Source organism: Eleutherodactylus coqui, chromosome 8 (assembly GCF_035609145.1).
Source record: "Eleutherodactylus coqui strain aEleCoq1 chromosome 8, aEleCoq1.hap1, whole genome shotgun sequence".
In the NCBI taxonomy this organism is placed as follows: Eukaryota; Metazoa; Chordata; class Amphibia; order Anura; family Eleutherodactylidae; genus Eleutherodactylus; species Eleutherodactylus coqui.
The window spans coordinates 172,788,119-172,808,781 of NC_089844.1; the positions used below are offsets into that span (position 1 = coordinate 172,788,119).

Here is a 20,663-nt window from a genome sequence, read left to right on the forward strand (position 1 = left end):
GAAGACTTTCCCCGCCCGCTCCGGATGAGTAAATTCTTTTAAATTCCTATTTTCAGCGCTCATGTCCGCGGGGCAGGAGGGACCCGCTGCAGATTCTCCATGTAGAATCCGTAGCGGGCCTGATTTTCCCCGTGGACATGAGGCCTTAGTGTTGCACACTATAGAGACAGTGACAAACAGCTTGGGACTGCGGAAGTATCTCCTCGTAGTGATGTTAGGGGCTGTAATTTTAAGAGGTTCACACAATGGGCGTTATGTTAGTGAGTGATGTCAGGTACGGTTAGTGAGCAGTGTGATGTGTACTGATTTATGATGCAGAGTTTATTGTAACGGGGGACAGGACATTTCAGGTATAGCAGCGCTATGTGCAGATGAGAGACAGTAATGTGAGATAAAAGTCTATGCGAGAATGTTCGCACCTCGGGTGCGTTTGAGACCTCAGTGACGCAGACCTCCAACATTAAGGGGAGTACTCTGGCATCTGCATTAGGCTGTGATGTTGGCTTGCAGCGGACATTCAATAATGTGGGGTACAATGTTGGTTGTGGAGCAATCCGAGAAAAGAGAAAAATGTACCCCTGCACCTACGATGTATTTAACTCATATGTCGCAGAATACTGAGATAGAGATATGTTAAAAAGGTGATGTCTGGTTAATTATGCAACATTTAATTATTCATGACCTCTTATGTAGTAAAAGCACCTAATTACCAGTTCGTTTAGTAAAGTTTGCTTTTAAAAAAATGTACCGCTGCGCCATACATAACACCACCACCTGCTTCAGGAACGTGGTGTGAGTGGGGTCTTAAGGGAACGTGGAGTGAATGGGGTCTTATGGGAACGTGATGTGAGTGGGGTCTTATGGGAACGTGGTGTGAATGGGGTCTTATGGGAACGTGGTGGGAACTGATTTTAAAGGAAAATGATGTGAATAGATTTAGAGGAACGTGGTGTAAACAGTCTTATGGGAATGTGGGGTGAACGGGTTCTTAGAGGAAAGTGGCGTGAAATTAGTGTAAGAGTAATGTGAGATTCAAAAGAATGTGGTGTAAATAGAGACTTTGGTGGTGTAAATATAGTCTTCCAGGGTCTATTATAGAAAAAGGGGGAGAATGGAGACTCTGAGGAACCTTACTCCACCCTACAGCCGTTACACTGTACGTGAGGCACAAAGACAATATAGTTACTTGGATAAGATTTCCAGAAGGTCCTGGGGCAGCTCAGCAGCTCCTCTACAGGAAAACATAACTTGTGGTGCTTCTACTATCTCCTCTTCCTAGTTTCATTAGCGAGGTGTCTCGTATGAGACCCTTCACAACCTTGGTACAACATGGTCCAACACCAGAGTTTTCACTAGCTGTGTTTTAGCACATTACTCTACAGACCTTGGAGAATATCCATGTGTACAGTCAGCTTTAGAGTTGGTGAAGTCCAAGGCCTGATACCTCCCACCCCTGATCTTCTCCTTTTTGTTAGTTATATAGGCAGGGAAACTAAAGAGGTGAAGAGGTAATGAAAACAAATGCCTAACAATCATACGCCCCATAATACAATGAAACTTCAATACTTATTTGGCAAGTTCATTAGTTTGATGAAGGGGCCTGCCTGGACTTACCCTGTTCTTTTCCGCAATCACCCGCTGTAGTTCATGTTGCATATATTTTCTTTCTTCATTCATTTTTTCAAGCAAGCCCATTACGTTCTTCTCTAATGACATTTGCAGTTCCTCAGACTTCTGCTTCTGCTGAGATACTACTTCTTCACGCGCTTTTTGTTCCATCTCTTGAACTTTTTTCTTAGCCATCTCCTCTGCAGAAGGAAGAATCATGGATAAGAAGGTTTCACCTGAAGTAGGTTGAAGCATTGTCCGACTTTTATGTTCCTCCCTTCTGATACAAACTGCATATGTTTCTGTACAATATGCACATTTAATGGACATTCTCTCCAGAACCTTTAGCTGGTCAGAGGTTGTGTGAAGCCATAATAGACCTGAATACATGCCTGCTAATTCTGGATCTACAGAACAGTATTATGTGAAGACCCAGATCATTGGAAGAGGATAAACAATGAGCTGAATAAGAGAAATTGTAAATTCGAACATAAGATTGGAGTGAGGTCTATAAATAAGAGCTGTTACTATCAGTAGAAATGTCCCTCCTGAGCACTTCATCAGGTCAGCACAGTACATGGTTGACATGTTTTTGTGTCCCCCCTCACCTCTGTGATTTTAATTTACTTTACAGTAAGAAAGTGTAGGTTCTGACGGACGTGGTGTGGCCTTGCCGTCGGCCCGTCAGCTTATACGTCTTGGCCAAAATGATAAACTAACACCCGCATTTTATTAGTGTGTATCAATATTTCCGTTATGCAGTTTGCTACAGACTTCTGGGGGAGCCCAAGATGTCAGCCAGTGTGGCCCACTGTTAAGATACAAAAACAGTGGTCACATGTCAAACTGGGGAGGAGTTTGCCTAAAAGGTGTTGTCTGGTTACCAGACAGCATTACTGCTATAGCTGTAGCTTTCTTAAAGGAATTTCCAAGATTAAAAGTTATCCCCTGTCCATAAGATAGGGGATAACGTGCTGATTGGTGGGGGTCTCACCCCAAGACCACTGCCGATCTCAAGAATGGAGTCCCATAACCCCTGTCCTCCTCACTGCTAGGTTTCTGCACTCCTTGCAGTAAGGAGACTGAATGCAGCGCTGGTCACGCAAACACCCTGGTGCTCCATTGACTTTTATGGGACTATTGAGATACGCAAGCGGCAAACCCCATTGAAATAAATGGAGCACCAACCAGGCATTCTAGGCCAGCACTCCATTCATTCTAACATCACTGTGGGGAAGAAGTGACTCGTACAGTGACAGGCAGAAGGGGACAGATCTGCGGGGGTCACCACCAATCAGCAACTTAGATATCCTCTGGATAGGGGATAACTTGAAATCTTGGTTCACACCTTTTAAAATAAGAAAAAGGGCAGTACTTACCCATCCTCAGCTGCAGGGATCTGGCGCCATTGCCCCAACGTCCTCCTGGAGATTGTTATAGAGGATGACATCACAGGAAGTCACTAGACCACTGTAGCTAATCAGGGGCTGCAGCGTCTCCGTAATGAACTCCTGGCATCATGGCACCCAGAATGCAAGCGGCTGATGCCAGGAGAATGGGTGGTGACGCTTCAGCCTCTCATTAGATGTAGGTGACTTCCTGTGATGTCATCTTCTACAACAATCACCAGTAGGACAGCGGGGCAAAGGCGCTAGATCCCCGTGGCTGAGGACGTGTAAGTACTGCTCTTTTTATTAGTTTAAGACAGTTACACCTACAGTGGGATTATTGGGATGTGAGAAGCTGGATGGTCATATCGAGGTATTGCCCCCACCTGGGCTGTTCTGACCAAACAGTTAGGTGTTAGGACCGGTGGATGTGTGATTATACATGTTATATCCAAGCTAGAGGTGGTACAACCGGGTGCTAGAGGCTCCATGCCCCCCTGGTATCACATCTTGCAGCCAAGCTAGAGGCAGTACAACTGGATACTAGATCCTCCATGGGTTTTGACAATGAGACTATTTGACTGTTTTTGGTGGAAAATGACGCCTGGATCCTGACTTCCTCCTGAAAGAAACATTACTTTCCCTCTATAAGATCCATCATATTCGGATTGTACTTCCTTTTGTAACGGTCTTCAATGACTGAGATGTCTTGTGTGCATTATACAAAGTGCATTGAGAACCAGTTCGTTCACATGGGCGTATTTTTTCGCCAAATGTACAATCGCATGAACAAATACGCAGCATGATCTTGTTGGGGCGTATTACACACTGCAATAAGCCGTTGAATTGAATGGGCGGGCACAAATACGCAGTGAGTACGCAGGAAACTTGTTTATTTGCACACCATTTCAATGAGCCTGTCTATGTTCTTTTTTGCATGTGCAAATATGCAGTGTATTTGTGCACTTAAAAACACGTCAGAGCAGGTGAAAAACGTGGTTGTAAATGATTTTTGGTCGTGCAAATACATATCGCATAGTAGTAATAGTAACCCACACTGTGGCCTCAGTAGTAATAGTGACCCCCATAGTTCCCGCAGTAGTAATAGTTACCCCCGCAATGGCCTCAGTAGTAATAGTGACCCCCACAATGGCCTGAGTAGTAATCGTGACCCCCATAGTGGCCACAGTAGTAAGTGACCCCCATAGTGACCGCAGTATCAACAATGTCCTATATATTGGCCCAAATAGTAATAGTGATGCTGCCCAGCCAGAGGCCAATAGTAACCCTCCCATTGGATCAAGAAGAGGTAATCTGGCATCATGAGGCACAGGTCTTATTACAGTAGGTATATCTGGATGTTATCTTTCTGTTTACTGGAGAAACCTTTGGTATTGGTCATGCAGAAATAACAGTCAGTATGGTGGTCTCCTGGTTCTCGCCATACCATCAGAATGGTGTTATATTCTTCCCTTTCAGTCGATGTGTGAGATGAGTGTTACATGACACTTCTTATCTTGGTCACCAAGCTTTAATCTGAAATACTTGTGATAGGCTTACTTTACCAAGGATGTAATTCTCCTCTGCTGTGTCTTTGTTGTGAACTGTCCGCAGACATAGCAAAAATTGTCTTGGTTGTTCAGACATCCGCGCCACTCAGCCATACTGTTATTAAATAGTCCCAGTCTAACCAATGACCTGTAAAAACACTTTTCCTTAATTACAATTTACTGGTGTATGATTCCCAGCGTTTCCACCATGTGGAAACATACCCTATATGTTACCCTAACCTACCCTTATAGTGTTCAGTCCGCGGGCGGTGTATAATAGCAATTGCAAAATAGTTGCACAATCACTTTTGTTATTCTTATTATTAAGCAAAGTTAATGGAAAGCCAACTGTAACATAGTGACATAGATTAATTGTGTAGGCGTATTTCCGAAAAATAAAGTAGAACAGCAAATGAATTACATTATTCCCCATGACCGGAAAACTTTATGTGGCAGAAGAAAACGGATATCACATATGAATTCAGCGCACAAAAGCTATTATAAGCCTATCTGTTACAAAAATTGTGTTGCACACATTATATTTAAAGATGAGCTAGCATACTCGCTAAGGGCAATTGCTTGATCGAGCATTGCCCTTAGCGAGTACCTGCCCCCTCGGGAGCAAAGATTCGGCTGCCGGCGGGGGGCAGGGAGCGGGGAGCGGTGGGGAGGAATGGAGGGGAGATCTCTCTCTCCCTCTCCCCCCCCCGTGATTGTGGTGCTGTGGACGAAAGGGGGGGTGTGAGTGTTGTTGGAGGTGGTGAATTTGGGGGTGAATTGAGGGAGTTGTTAGGGACGGTACGTGAGTTGTTGTAGCTTTGTGACAGGGACAGAGGTTCGGGTTTATTAACCCCAACTCCGGTGTCGGCTTGGGTTCCGGTAAGGAGCGGAAGTGCGTCGGGTGTGGGGGACGGCCCGGGTACATCTGTAGGTCTGCGTCGGGGGGGTTACAGTGGTAGTGCAGACGGAGCAGGATGGGGAAGCAGTCAGGTTAGATGACAGGGCCAAAGGGGAAGTTTATGTCTGCTTCGAGGGTCCGCTGGGGGCCCATTTGAAAAAAGAGGTGCGTGAAAAGATCTGGAAAGACGAATACGTCGAGATCTTTTCATTGCTACCTCTGGAGAAATTTAATCTAGAGAAAGGTAAGCGAACGGACTCAAAAAAAGAGGAGGAAGAGAAGAAGCGGTTGAGGCTTATTCCGCAAACGTTTGCAAATTGGTTGCAGGCGTTTGCTATTTTAGCCGGGGTCATTGGAGAGAAGGCGCCCGAAAATTGTTCGGCCCTTTTCTGCTATATGAACTCTATCGGAGAGGCATATAGGACGTACGGTGGTCAGGCGAGGCGTGGTTGCGCTACGACGAACAATTTCGTCAGCGCAAAGCGGTGCGCCCTAATATCCGGTGGGATCACAAGGATATTGGCTTGTGGCTCAGGGTGATGTCTCCAACGCGGTATGGGCAGTCCTTTCCTGAGAGCGCCGGTCCATCCGGCGCAAGCAGTGGAGGAAGCTCTGCCGCGAGTGGCGGGACATCAGGAGTGCGAAAGGCGGGATTCTGCTGGCAATATAATGAGGGCCAGTGTAAATTTGGAGCAAGTTGCCGTTTTAAACACAATTGCTCCGTGTGTAGCGGGACGTCCCATGGTGCCGCTAAATGTTTTGAACGCGGAAAGGGTAAGACCGGCGGGACAGATGGGAAAAGGGAGGACGCCGGTGAAGGTTCACGAGATGGCCCCCTTTCTAAATAGGTATCCTGATGTAGAAAAGGGCTGGTTGTTGTTGCAGGGTTTTACTGAAGGTTTTAAAATTCCAGCGCCTATGCATCGGGTGCCCTCCGCGTCGCAAAAATTTGCGTTCAGCGTTACAATTTCCATCGGTTGTTAGAGATAAGTTAGAGAAGGAGGTGCTGTTGGGACGCATGGCGGGGCCGTTTTTGTCTCCCCCGATTCCCAATTTAGTAATCTCTCCATTGGGGGTGGTTCCTAAGAAGGAACAAGGAAAGTTTCGATTGATTCATCATCTGTCTTTTCCAAAAGGCGAGTCAGTGAATGACGGGATAGCTCCTGAACTCTATTCGGTAGTTTACACGTCTTTTGACGCAGCCACGAGATGGGTGCAGAGATGCGGTAGAGGGGCCCTGCTGGCAAAGACAGATGTTGAATCAGCGTTCCGGTTGCTCCCGGTTCATCCCGATAGTGTTCACTTATTGGGGTGTGTTTGGGAGGGGAAATTTTTTGTGGACCAATGCCTGCCAATGGGGTGCTCGATTTCGTGCGCTCTTTTTGAGGCATTCAGTTCATTCCTGGAGTGGGTTGTTAAGGACGTGTCCGGTTTGCAATCCATTTTGCATTACTTTGACGATTTTTGTGTGTTGGTCCGGCGGGTTCAGGTGTGTGCAGTGCCCTTTTGTCTACGGTGCAGTGGGTGGCTAAAAAATTTGGTGTTCCGCTGGCGCCAGAAAAGACTGAGGGTCCGGTTACGAGTTTGAATTTTCTTGGTATCACGATTGATACTGAAAGGATGGAATGTCGCCTGCCAGAGGATAAATTGAATTCACTGCGGTTAGACGTGCAGACGGTGTCTCGAGCTAAAAAGGTTACCTTAAAAACGTTACAGTCGTTGCTCGGGAAGTTAAATTTCGCGTGTCGGATTATGCCAATGGGGCGTGTGTTTTGCAGAAAAATGGCGGGAGCAACGGCGGGAGTGAAGGCCGGTCATCACTTCGTGCAGATCTCAGCAGAGATTCGCGCAGATTTGGCGGTTTGGTCTTCTTTTTTGGTAAAATACAATGGGAGGTCGTTGTTTATTGAACAGGCAGTGGATAATTTTGACTGCGAGTTATTCACGGATGCGGCAGGGGCGCTCGGTTTTGGGGCATTTTTTCAGGGGCAATGGTGTGCCGGTGAATGGCCGGAGGAGTGGCAGCGATATGGGGCGGTAAAAAGTTGGGTACTACTGGAGCTGTTTCCAATTGTGGTAGCGGTGTCGGTTTGGGGGGAATGGTTCAGGAACAAGAAGGTTCGTTTTCACTGTGACAACCTGGGAGTAGTACAAGTGATTAATAGCATGTCAGCTCGGTCGCCGCCAGTAGTTGATTTATTACGCCAGTTAGTTTTGCTTTGTTTGTCGTTGAACGCGTGGGTGGTTGCGGTCCATGTTCCGGGGGTGGACAACAATATAGCAAATTCCCTTTCTCGTTTTCAGTGGGATCGTTTTCGGGAGTTGGCGCCGGAAGTGGAACGGGAGCGTCTGCGTTGTCCACCAGAACTATGGAGTGTGGTCGACGTGCAGCGGAGCAGCTGATTGCCGGGTCGTTGACGCAGGTCACATGGACATCTTATCTGGCAGTTTGGGAGGATTGGCAGTGTTGGTTGGGGACGTTGGGGGAGGTATTGTCAGAGGAAGAGCAGGTTAATGCGCTATTGGCTTGGTTGGGTAACGTAGCTATTATGCGGTGGTCAGTGGCGAGAGTAAATAGATTTATGGCAGGGTTAGCTTTCGGTTTCAAGTTTAGGGGGATGCGGGATTTGACAAAAGTCTTTTTGGTGCGGCAGGCATTCAAAGAGTTCCGGAGGGGTAGGCGGGAGAAGGATAGGAGGGTCCCATTACTTTTGAGTTGTTCGAGAGGATGGGGGCAGAGTTGGGAAGTTTTTGTTCCGATGTTTACGAAGTGCGGTTGTTTCGCTGTGCATTTTCTTTGGCATTTTTTGGGGCATTCAGGTTGAGTGAATTGGTGTCACCCAGTAAGTTAGTGAAAGGGGGTTTAGAATTTGGGGATGTAAATGTAGTAGACAGAGTGTTGCATATTTGGGTGCGACGGTCAAAAACCGATCAAGCTGGTAAAGGTAAAGAAGTGTGTTTGGCGCAGGTGACGGGTGCATTGATGTGTCCAGTACGTTGCTTTGAGGAATATGCAGAGTTGCGGCAAGGGGCTGGGGGACCATTTTTATGTCATAGAAATGGGGCCTTCTTGTCGTACTATCAGTTTACTGCGGTGTTAAAGGGAATCGTGGCGGCTTTGGGTTTAGTGGGAGGAGGATATTCATCACATTCTTTTCGGATAGGGGCTGCAACGGAAGCGACACAGTTGGGGTTATCTGGAGAGGTTGTGAAGAGGATTGGGAGATGGGAGTCGAGAAGGTTTCAGTTATATGTTCGTCCGGATCAGGTGTAAGTGGTAGTGAATGCGAGGATTATGTATATATAATTTAAAAAAAAAAAAAAAAAGTTATTTTGGCTGTTGGTCGGGTGATTTGTGGAAATTATTTGTGGTTTTATTCCATTTGCAGGTCTCAGAGATCCAGTGTTGGTCTGGCTGATGGGCCATTCGTACGTTTATTGGGCTGCGGAGAGGGCAAAGGTTCGGCCTATGGGGAGGCAGTTGGGGTTTAGCAAGGAAGCGGTCGTAGTGCGTTGGTTAGGAGAGAGGGGAATGAAATGGGGTCAGGTGCTGCGGCAGGTGGACTCTTAAGCCAGAATGGACAGGAGTCCAGATATTTTGGTTTTACATGTGGGAGGGAACGACTTGGGGAATTGTCCGGCGCGAGAATTGCGTTGTGACATTCAGTACGATTTTTTGCGTTTACGTGGTCTGTTTCCTCACATGGTAGTGGTATGGTCAGAGATTATCCCAAGGAAGAGTTGGAGGGGTGCCCGTTCCTTAGTAGGAATCAATAGGGCAAGGGTGAAGCTTAATAGACATGTTTCAGCGTTTGTGGCAAGGAATGGAGGAGTCAGTGTCAGACATATTGATTTGGAGAAAGGGGAAGGCAACTATTGGGCTGGAGACGGTATTCACCTTAATGATATCGGGATCGATATCTGGGCGGTTGGAATTCAGGAGGGGATAGAGAGTAAGCCGTGCTTGCATTGGCGGGTGGGGGGTCCTTGGAGTCGTTGGAAATTGTGGGGGGGGGAGTTGGGAGGGCAAAGTGCTCACCTGTTTAGACTCCCTCCTTAGTATATTGGTTGCTATCTGGTGCGGTTACTTGGTTGGTGGAGGGGGCAGTAGACTCCCTCCGGTTTAAGTAATGGGAGTGTTAGCCACCCAATGGGCGGTTATTGTTGCCCTTGAGCCTGTAGTCCGGCTGTGGGGCGAAGTATTTTCAGAGTGGTATAGTTGCACCAGATTTTGTGGCTCCAAGGACCCTCCCCCCGTAATTGTTCCTGGGTAATTATAATTTTAATGTTGTTTATTGTTAGTAATAAACTGGCTGCTGTGGCCAATTCATCCAAAGAAAGTTGTTGTGTCGTTATTGGGAAGTGGGCTACAGCATAGGTGGGTCTGCCCTTCCCGGGTCATGGGATAAATCAGCAGAAGATTTAGGGATAGCTACAGTTAGGACTATGTACTGCCAGGTTTTTACTTCTCTTTTTATCAACCATCTGCTCCATTATCTTAAAACCATCATCAGTTTGTGCCATCATCTGATTACCATCACCATTCTGTTTCTATCATTGTTCCTATTTTTGGATTACCTACTAGTGTTGATACAGCCTTCATATATTTGCTCATTTGACTGTCCTGTTGTTACATAATTCACACCTACTCTAAGTTCCGTCCATGTTCTACTTGGAGACACCATTAGTACCCAGGAAAGGTGACTGCAATAGGTGAAGTCCAGTTCTGTTGTCTTGTGTCTAGCCGGCATTACTACAACACAACATGGGACCAATAAATGTTAACGTTCCCTCACCTTCCATCTCCTTGTCTTTCTTAGTCAAGGCTTCATCACTTTTCAGAATGTTGATTCCTATACTTCCCTTAGATGCCTGGTATTTCTGAAGCACCATGTCAGCCTAAACAATTAAACATGTTCAAAATATAGCAATAGTTGGATAAATGATGAATACTCAGCCTATGTGTACAAGATCCTAACCGTAATCTCTTCTACTCACCTGAACGCCTTTCCCAGGTGCAATGTTATACTTGTCCTCTATTGCTTTTAAATCTTGCTTGAATCTTTCATAGCCGCCACGAATGCTGTACGATCCTTGAGCTAAAGCTTCCTCGTGCTCCACAGAAAGGTTCTTAATCAGACCTTCACACTTTTCCTGGGACATTGCCTCATTTTTTTTGCTGAACTCATTCTTTTTCTCTTGCACCAGTTCCTAAAGGAAGAAACACGTAGACTTCTATTATTTACTGGTCTTTAGAGATAAGCTCCTAACGTAGCTTAATATATAGATGTCAGGACTCTCAGGTCCTCTGTTCCCGTACGGCCATTCCTACCACTTGGGCTGCAGGAGTGCGGCGCAGGGGAGCCCGGGTTCTGGTGATCTCACCTGGCCGCCGTAAGTCTGGTCACTGCCGGGTTGCTAGGGACGCAGCGGGTGCCGTCCCGTGCTGCGTCCCCGTTACCATGACTACCAGGCCTGCTTCCTCTGCATCTGTCTGTTTAGCAGGGCTGGGGGCAGCATCTCCTTGATTGGGCCCTACTGCTGTCAGGCTCCCAGCTCCAATCAGCTGCTGGGACGGGAGTTCTGACAGCATTTAAAAGTGTCTGTTTCCTTCCAGCATTGCCCAGTGTTTGTTTGTTCTTCTGCAGCACTCGCATTCCTTGCTTTGACTGACTTCCCGATTTGACTACTGCGTGTATCCTGACCTTGACTTTGCCCGACCCCTTGTACTGCGTACCCTCCTGTTGCTGACCTGGATTTCTTGACCAGCCTTTGTGTTGTTTGTTTCGGTGTTTGTAACCTGACTCCTGCCCCGCATCCTTAGAGGAGTGTAGGGACTGTCGCCCTGGGGTTTTACCCCAGGGGGGCAAGTAGGTAGGGTCAGGGGTTGCGGGCAGTTCTTCCCAAACCCGGACCCATGTCCCTTGACAATAGAGCATTGAGGATATTTCTGGTCAAGTTAGGGCTGGACTACATTTTATATGTGGCTCTTTCAGAAGATGTGGGTCATACTCATAGCTGCCAACTACCTGGAACATATGGGAAGTTCCTGGAAAAAATGGTTGACCTCCTGGACTACTGGAAGAATTGGAAATCTCCTGGATTTTGAACTGCACTACTTCCTATATCCGATGCTTCCCCCCTCCACGTGCCATGCAGCAAATATGAGTCAATCTACATGAATCCTCCTCTTTAGTACTCAAAAGATCGAAAAGGAGAAGACAGAGTTGGAGAGCAGGAAAATTCATGAAGATGCACCTCAAGATGTAGCACGGGGGAGTGGTTTATGCTCTAAAGAGAGAAAACGTGGGGGACTTTTGCTCTGTTAAAATCGGGCTTAATTCATCACCATCTAGCCCTAATCTTCAGCTATTTCCATTACCAACGACCTCTTCTCTCTTCTGGCCCTTTAGAGAGCTGCTTCAGGAGGCTCTTTATGTGGAATGAAGTGTGAGGATGTCCCTGATCAGTTGCTGCCTACTTGAGTGCCAGATCCTCGACTTTGCCTGCTTCCCCTCCAGTTGTGACACTGTGCAGAGGTGAACAGTGGCCTGGAGCTCTCCATCAGCAGTCCATGTCATCTGTCGGGTCCCAGCTTGCTGCTTCGGGCATCTGTGATGTGGTCACGGTTCTCTGTGGGCTTTAGTCATGTGGAGGAGCAGAGGCCTAATAATGGGCACCACCTTGGATTTGCCACAGTGGGAGAGAAGTATCCAACAGCCGTAAACACTGCCAGAGGGAGTCTTCATCCATGGACGAGGACTCTTCTTGTCTCCACTGGTCCTCATTCTATTTACATTGAAGTTTGGTAGAAAGCCAACAACTCTACAACTTGCACTATCTTCTCTACCATAATCAAATTGTGGCAGTAATTTTATTAATACACAGCAAGAAACTTCTCATTTATTAACCATTTCAAGTCTTCCGGCATTCATACTATATCTTCACAATGGCTGCCATCTAGTTGTCTGTTCCTACTGCTGTCACCAGGTGGCCACTATAGACCCTGTGGCTCACCATGGTGTGGTATATACAAGTGTTTTATAATATAGTGAAGGCCGAACTCTTTATCTGAGGACTCCCCTATAATACTATAATATCTCCGCTTCTTCCTGTTTTTTTGTGGGCCTCTTCCATGTGCATGGCCTCCATCAAGCAGACTAAACTTACTAATAAGCTACAGCAGTTTGCACAGAACAGCCCTATGGCGGATCCTCAAACTAGTGTCTCTACCGAGTCTCATGGGTCTCCTGTAGAGTAGCTACCCTAGCTGCGTCTCCAACAACTAGCCTGACTATTATGGACATTATCAAGGCAATAATGGAGTGTCCGCCCATGCTTACAGAAAAGACAGATGCTTTACAGTCCAACTTCAGCTTGTTTTGAGTGAATGTACAAAATCTATGACAGTGCACTACTGTGTTGGAGACTGGGGTTTCTGATTTGAAAGACATAGTTACACCTAAAGATGTAGCACCAAGGGGTTGAAGCAGTGGATAGAGCAAGTAACTGTAGTCAGACTTGGAAGTGGGCACTATGACCTAATTTAATACTATCCCATTGTGGCACAAAGGAGACACTATTACCTTACAGGGCTTCCTTTTGGAAGCACAATCTATATATATATATATATATATATATATATATATATATATATATATGTATATATATATATATACATATATATATATACATATATATATATATATATATATATATATATATATATATATATATATATATATATAGATTGTGCTTCCAAAAGGAAGCCCTGTAAGGTAATAGTGTCTCCTTTGTGCCACAATGGGATAGTATTAAATTAGGTCATAGTGCCCTCACTGTCTGACTGGCTCACTTACTCACGGACTGACTAACTCACCACTAATTCTCTAACTTCCCGGTGTCGTACAAACTTGATATTTGGCATAACTATTCTTTAGGTCCTAAATAGGAAAAGTTAAGGGGTCACATCTTGATTATTTAATTCTAAGTGCAAAAGTAAGTGACCCCCCAATGTAATGTACCTAATCTAATTCTCTAACTTCCCGGTGTCATACGAACTTGAAATTTGTCACGACCATTCTTTAGGTCCTAAATAGGAAAATTAAGTGGTCACAGCTTGATTATTCAATTCTAAGTGCAAAAGTAAGTAATGGCTTATGTAATGTACATAATCTAATTCTCTAACCTCTCGATGTCCTTAAGGCAGCAGAATGCAGTCCTAAGCTCTCACTCATGACCTGAAGGATGCGTCTCTCACTCATGACTGCATGGTTCAGGAAGCTGGCTCAAGCTTGACTCGGCCTTCCATCCTTCCAGGTCAGTAAAATGAGTACCCAGCTTGCTGGGGGGTAATAAACAAATTACCTGAAAGTGTTACTGGAATACATTGACGCTTACAAATATACTGTGTGTATATACTGGAGAATCTAACTGTGCATATACTGTAAAGTACATAAGAAAGTGGCCATGGACTACAGGGATGAAGCATACCTTTAAGATGAAGAAGGTGCTACAACCTCCAGTCTGGTGGCAAATTTGAATAAAAAGGGGAGTAAAAAGTGAGGAGAGTGTGAGGGTGGCACATTCTGCAGAGGGACATCGGTACATGCAAAATGAGGAGAATCTAACGCTCCTATAAATATTTTATTCCTCGGTTCCTCTAAAGGAACCACAACTTCATAACATTTTTCATGCAAACAACAGGTAAACATCTGTAACAAATTAAGTCGGGTATATTAGCTAGTTACAAAGTGATTGTTATTTTATGGGGGAAATGTGCTTGAAGCATCATTCTCTATCCTCTCCCTAACACAAGTTTCTTAAGCTAAGCAAGTGTAGTCATATTTGGAGAGATGTATTTGATTTCTAGTTTTAGTCGATGTCCATGTTCTACTTCCTGCTTCCTCAAAGCTTCCCTTACTTTATTTTTTATGCAAATTTCTCATGATTCCTGACGCTCAAGCAGTGAGACATAAAATATGTTGTGTGTCATGGAGGAGAATAGAACGTCCTCTGAATAAGGTTAGTACGTGTTTGAATGTTGGACTCACCATATAGTTTTTCATGAATTTCTGGTCGATGTCTTTAAAAGACCTTTTCAGGAATATCTGACGAGCTTCATCCTCACATTGGGTGCTGAACTGCAGGAACTGGTTCAGAGTGTCGGTGGGGAGGATGACACGTTTGTTCATCATAGTCTCGTAATGTTGTGCAGCCTCCTGGACAGCCGCTTTGTTTTCCATGTCAGACAGTGAATGGGCAATGTCCTCCATGCAGGCCATATTGGACGTCATTATAGCGTTTGTGTACATTTTTGCCAATTCACCGAGTTCTGAAAGCAAAAAACGCAATGTGTGAATTAATGAAATGTCCTTCATAGAGAGTGGCACTTTTTGAAAAATGCTGTAAAAACTGGACAGTGTTATGCTGGATGTAACTGCCACATCTGTCATAACTCACATGGGGATCATAGGTACTCTAGGGATAAAAGTATAATTTGACATGGTGTTGTCCACTCCCAGGTGGGGACTGTTGTCCACTCTCAGTTGGGGACTGTTGTTCACTTGCAGGTGGGGACTGTTGTCCACTCCCGGTGGGGACTGTTGTCCACTCTCAGGTGGGCACTGTTGTCCACACTCAGATTAGGACTGTTGTCCACTCTCAGGTGAGGACTGTTGTCCACTCTCAGGTGAGGACTGTTGTCTACTCTCAGGTGAGGACTGTTGTCTACTCTCAGGTGAGGACTGTTGCCCACTCTTAGGTGAGGACTGTTGTCCACATCCAGGTGAGGACTGTTGCCCACTCTTAGGTGGGGACTGTTGCCCACTCTCAGGTGGGGACTGTTGCCCACTCCCAGGTGAGGACTGTTGCCCACTCTTAGGTGGGGACTGTTGCCCACTCTCAGGTGGGGACTGTAGTCCACTCCCAGGTGAGGACTGTTGCCTGCTCTTAGGTGGGGACTGTTTCCCACTCTTAGGTGGGGACTGTTTCCCACTCTCAGGTGGGGACTGTTGTCCACTTTCAGGTGAGGACTGTTGCCCACTCTCAGGTGAGGACTGTTGCCCACTCCCAGGTGAGGACTGTTGCCCACTCTTAGGTGGGGACTGTTGCCCACTCTCAGGTGGGGACTGTTGTCCACTCTCAGGTGGGGACTGTTGTCCACTCTCAGGTGGGGACTGTTGTCCACTCTCAGGTGTTGATAGCAAAAAAAGAGATAAAGTGTCCTTCATAGAAGGGGCCACAACTTCACAAAGTTTATTATTGAAAAATGTTGGAGAAACTAGAAAACCTTACACTAGATTTAACTGTCTCAACTACTATAACTTAGGTGTGGATTATAGGTACTCTAGGGTTAGTAAAACTACTCTCAGGTGGAGACAGTAGTCATCTCTCAGATGAGGATAGTAGCTTCCTCTCAGGTGAGGATAGCAGACTACTGTCAGGTGAGAGTCATAGGTATTTTCAGTTGAAGATAGTAGTCTTATCTCTTGAGTGTTGAATCGACTCACGGATTCCTGTAACTGCAGTGACGCCAATCACTTTTTTCACTTCCGCTTTGCAGAAGACATAATCACAGAACCTCTTTGTCTGCTCCACAAATTCACGCTTCAGTTCACTATCAGAAATGTTGTCCATGTTCTGGAGATCCTCTTTTTTCGGAGATGGTTGGTCAAACACAAAGCACTTGCGTTCGGGGAAGAACATTCGGAGACGTTGTCGCAATCCATTATACTCTGTATCTTTGCTTGTTTTTTCCCCTGGTGTGAAGAAAATAAATTTGTAATAGTGATAACATCACTTTCCATTATCACCCCCTCCCTACCTCCCCCTATGCTACTTGTAGGACATGTTTCTACTCGTTCAACTTCATCTCATGTGGACCTCTCAGTGTCTTCTCCATACTTACGCTCTCTCAGCTTTAGAGCGTTCTCCAGGTAGTCATCTTCCGAAATCTCTTTCCCATCAACATTAAGCTTCAAATGGAAGTCTCTCACAGCCCAGATGAAAACAGGAAAATGCTTAGAGAAATCTGCCTCCTCATCTTCATTGTCCTGAGATTTCACCTTGATTAGTTCTGCAATATCCCCCACAAATCTGTTCACCGTAGATAAGGAGCCAAATGCTCTAGATCTCCATCAATAGTATAATGTTCATTGTGATACAATGATAACTGAAAAGTATGTAAACGTTAACGTAATGTCTTAGAAGGATACTTCAACTTGTCTACAGCATCTTGGTCAATCGTGCCCTTACTATTATACACCAGGGCACTACTCAGGAGGACGGCGAGGGAGAAGATCCAGATGTCATTTTTCTTGTCCCCCTGCAAAAGAAAAAATGTTTTATGGATTCTCATGGTCTTTGATAAATTATGTTCCTTCTGACTGACTCATGGATTACCAAAACTGATCTTCCTTTGACTTTTAACCTCCCATACAACCAAAGAAAAAACTTGCTTATTTTAGAACTATACATTCTTTGTGACCAATACAACTTTTTATGGTGGTCAGTAATGGGATTTAAATCTGCACATACATTTTTTTAAGCCGGTGCTTGGCTGACTACTGACAGCCAGGCTTCTGCTCTAACAGCCTCAGTTCCTGGCAGTTTAAACACTTACATACCACAATCAATAGCAACTGCAGCATATAAGTAGATGGCAAGGAGACGGGGCTCTTTTATGTCTCCCATCAGCAACCTGCAGTGCATTGTAAGGTACAGTTGGAAGCCTGACAAAGGTGTCCATGTCTGCCATGTAACTTAGCCTATTAGGCCCCACGACTTACAGAGTCTAATAGGCTGATGTCATAGTCATAGTAGAATGCACTATATAAGTAATGCAGTGTATTATCCTAACGCTTGAACAATCACATCCCCTTGGAGGCCCAAAGAAAATTATAAAAAGTTGAACAAAGTTTAATTTGAAGACATGTTTTGTGTTATAGTAGTCAAAAATGTAAAAAAAATCTTTATAAACTTGGTGTCAGGTAATCGTGCTGCTCCAGATACCAAAGTTATCATATTATTTTTACGGAATAGTAAAGCACCATGAAAACAAAACTCAATGTTTTCGTGGTAGAATTTCTGGCTATTTTTCCCATCTGCCCGACTAAAATAATAAATGCTTTACAACATGAGTGGGGCCATTAAAATATACAACTCATTCCAAAAAAAGAAAGCCCTCATACATCTATGTCAATGAGTTATGGCTCTTACAATGTGACAATGAAAATCCCTTGGTCTTTAAGATACAAAATAGGCTGGTCACTAAGGGGTTCATCAATTCCACTTTTTTCTTACAGTACGTTTCAGAAGATTTAGGAAAAATCTAACACTAGATGCATGCAAAGGGCCAAAAGTGATGAGACCAGTCAAGATGTGAACCACCAATCTTCAAATCCTTTAGAAGGTCCTGGTTGAGTCTCCTTGTTCGTGTGGAATACTCTGGTAGCCAAGAACTGAACATGAAGCCTCATATGTCTACATCACCTTCTCCACGTCCCCAAGACCTTCCGTGTCCAGCAGAACCAGCGTGTGGTTTGGTTTAGTAGGATGAGGAACACACCACATCCAGATGCCTTTGGTCTCAGCTTGGACGTTGTAGCCCAGGTTAAAACCTATGGATATTGCATACTGAAAATCAATGTTATTTTCTGACAAACACAAAAACATCAACTCTTTATCTATAGGAGAGGAAGGACTTCTGGTTGAAGTGACAGTGTAAACGTATATATGATAACACTTCATCCAATTTTATATTGCACCTTTCTTAGCTCCAGCTAACTTGTTCATCAGGTAGGACTTTCCTGTTCGGTACAAGCCAACTATGGACACCACCACCACCGGCTGCTTGATTGTCGTAAGGATCTTTATGGCTTCCTCATTTACAGCTAGTTTTCCTTCCTTCGTGTTCTCAATCAGACACACTGGGCTGTTCATCATGGCTGCAGAGGATGCAGTAAACAAAGATTTAAACACAGAAATGATGAATTGTATTATTTTCACTGTGGCTAGTTTTTGTAAATTTTTTGTAGATCTGCCGCTTACCAGGACTAGTATCTTGTGCCTCAGAGCTCAGGGCCGCCTCATCGGAGATATGATTATCCCCCAAGGTCAAAGGTTATTTGGGGAGGTAATCTTCAGGTCACTTTTCTAAAGATTTTGTACAGAACAACTTAAATGTTGATAACTTCATAATTACAGATCCTCTTTATTTAGACTTTATTTTTTATCATTTTGGCCAATATCCTTTCTTTTGATTATCGGTATTGCTGCATAGTTTTAACTTTAAAATGGATGTGTCATCTGACAGTGACGTTGTCTATTAAAAGAGATTAAATGTTTTTTTTCCTGAATTTTTGGTAATTTTTTTATTTCTTGTAATCGCTATGTATATTTTAAAATAATCCTAAAATCCTACAGATCTCACAATGACACTAACACTAACAATAGCCTGATACTTCCTGATCTGTAGAGAGAACTTCTCACCTGTTATCTCATTATCTTTACAGACAGAACTACAATGACAGGAAGTGACACCTATACATGGATTGTACTATTCACTGTTAGCGCTCCCCAGCTTCCGGTCTCCAGTGGCCTCTAGTGGCCTCAACTGACCAGCATCACTTGACCAGGCTGCAGGGAGCCGGAAGGCGGGGAGCACTGACTGCGAATAGCCGTCAGAAGAGGTGAGGAGAAGCGCTGCACAGTGTGAAATCAGCTGTGGAGATGCAACTGATTTTCAGTCAAAATCTGAACCAATGGTACAGATTTTGATTGTATGTTTAGATGCAGAATTTTTTTAAAATTCGTTTTATTTATTGGTAATATGTAGTTTGCGAAATACACAGTAAGGTAAACTTTGCCTTGCACATGGTGATATAAAACAGAAATAGTTACATACATTGGTTTAACATCAACTTGGTTGCTGTGTCTCTCAAACTGTTTGTTCATATGTTGTAACATTAAACTTTTAACTTTATAAAAGAAAAGAAAAAGGGAACAATAAAATAACATCAGGCTCTGCTCCTCCTATTCCCTTTTGGGGTTAGGGGATTCGGGGTTGAGGAACTTCCAGGCGCTTGTCAATGGGGGGGGGGGGGGGGGGTATTAAGGAGTGGGAAAAAAAAAAGGGGGGGGGGGAGTGATTAGCGTGGAGTAAGTTAATGTTTTAATCGATGGTCAGGGTAGAGTGAGATTCTAGCCAGGCTCCCCATACTTTTTGGAATTTGGTCGGGCATCCTCTTTTTTGGTATATAATTTTTTCATATGAGGTTACTGTATTTACGGACTGGACCCATTGTGGGACCGAGGGGGGCTCTGTTGCCATCCATTTCATGGCTATTTCCTTACGAGCTAGGAATAGTGTCTTTTCGAGAAAAACGCGGATATGATGTGGCCACACTTCCTCTTCCAGCAAGCTGAACAGCGCCACCTTGGGGTCTAGTTCTATGGATAGTGGGGGCCGTAGAAGTGAGTTCACGAGGTTTGTCACCTTTGACCAAAACTCCTTCACAAAGTGACATTCCCAGATCAGGTGCCAAAAGTCCGCCTTTGGTTGGCGGCATCTCTGGCATGAGTCTGAGGTGGTGCTACGCATTTTGTGTAATCGGTTGGGAGTAAGGTAGGCTTGGTGAATAATGTACAGTTGGATTAGACCTTTTACCATGTGTAAACATTTCCTAAGTCAGCTTGAGCTACGCTGCCACATGCAGAGTTGCCTCTGTAGTAATAGTGTCCCCTATAACAGCCCCAGCAATAATAGTGACCCCCCACAGTAGCCCTAGTAGAATTATCGCTCCCATATACCAGCCCCAGCCATAATAGTGACCTCAACAGTTCCCCAACAGTATTAGCACCCCGTCTACCAGCCCCAAGATTAATAGTGACCCTCACAGGGGCCTCAGTAGTATTAGTGCTTGCTTATATCAGCCCCAGCAATAATAGTGACCTCCGCAGTACACCAGTAGTATTAGTGCTCCCCAATACCAGCCTCAGCAATAATAGTGACCCCCACAGTAGCCTCAATAGTAATATTGCTGCCCTATACAAACCCCAGCAATAATAGTGACCTCCACAGTAGCTCCAGTAGAATTAGTGCTACCCTATACCAGCCCTAGCAATAATAGTAACCCTCATAGTGGCCTCAGTAGTATTAGCGCTCCCCTATAACAGCCCCAGCAATAATAGTGACACCCACAGTACTCCAGAAGTATT

At 44.8% G+C, this 20,663-nt stretch overlaps 1 protein-coding gene across 2 annotated transcripts in view; it reads right to left on the minus strand.

The window, feature by feature from the left end:
• Positions 1 to 20,663, minus strand: part of LOC136577196 (guanylate-binding protein 1-like) — a 29,991-nt gene that overhangs the window by 1,834 nt on the left and 7,494 nt on the right. Inside the window, exons 1-10 of one of the 2 annotated variants that reach the window (XM_066576996.1) lie at positions 18,495 to 18,626; positions 18,212 to 18,391; positions 17,937 to 18,064; positions 16,661 to 16,770; positions 16,354 to 16,541; positions 15,956 to 16,204; positions 14,498 to 14,778; positions 10,443 to 10,655; positions 10,241 to 10,343; positions 1,615 to 1,808 (exon numbers count right to left, since the gene is read on the minus strand). In XM_066576996.1, coding sequence (XP_066433093.1) covers positions 1,615 to 1,808; positions 10,241 to 10,343; positions 10,443 to 10,655; positions 14,498 to 14,778; positions 15,956 to 16,204; positions 16,354 to 16,541; positions 16,661 to 16,770; positions 17,937 to 18,064; positions 18,212 to 18,389 — 1,644 coding nt within the window. In that variant the 5' untranslated portion in view covers positions 18,390 to 18,391; positions 18,495 to 18,626. Of the gene's footprint in view, positions 1 to 1,614; positions 1,809 to 10,240; positions 10,344 to 10,442; positions 10,656 to 14,497; positions 14,779 to 15,955; positions 16,205 to 16,353; positions 16,542 to 16,660; positions 16,771 to 17,936; positions 18,065 to 18,211; positions 18,392 to 18,494; positions 18,627 to 20,663 lie in introns of those variants that run through there. The other variant, XM_066576995.1, reaches the window with a different exon arrangement.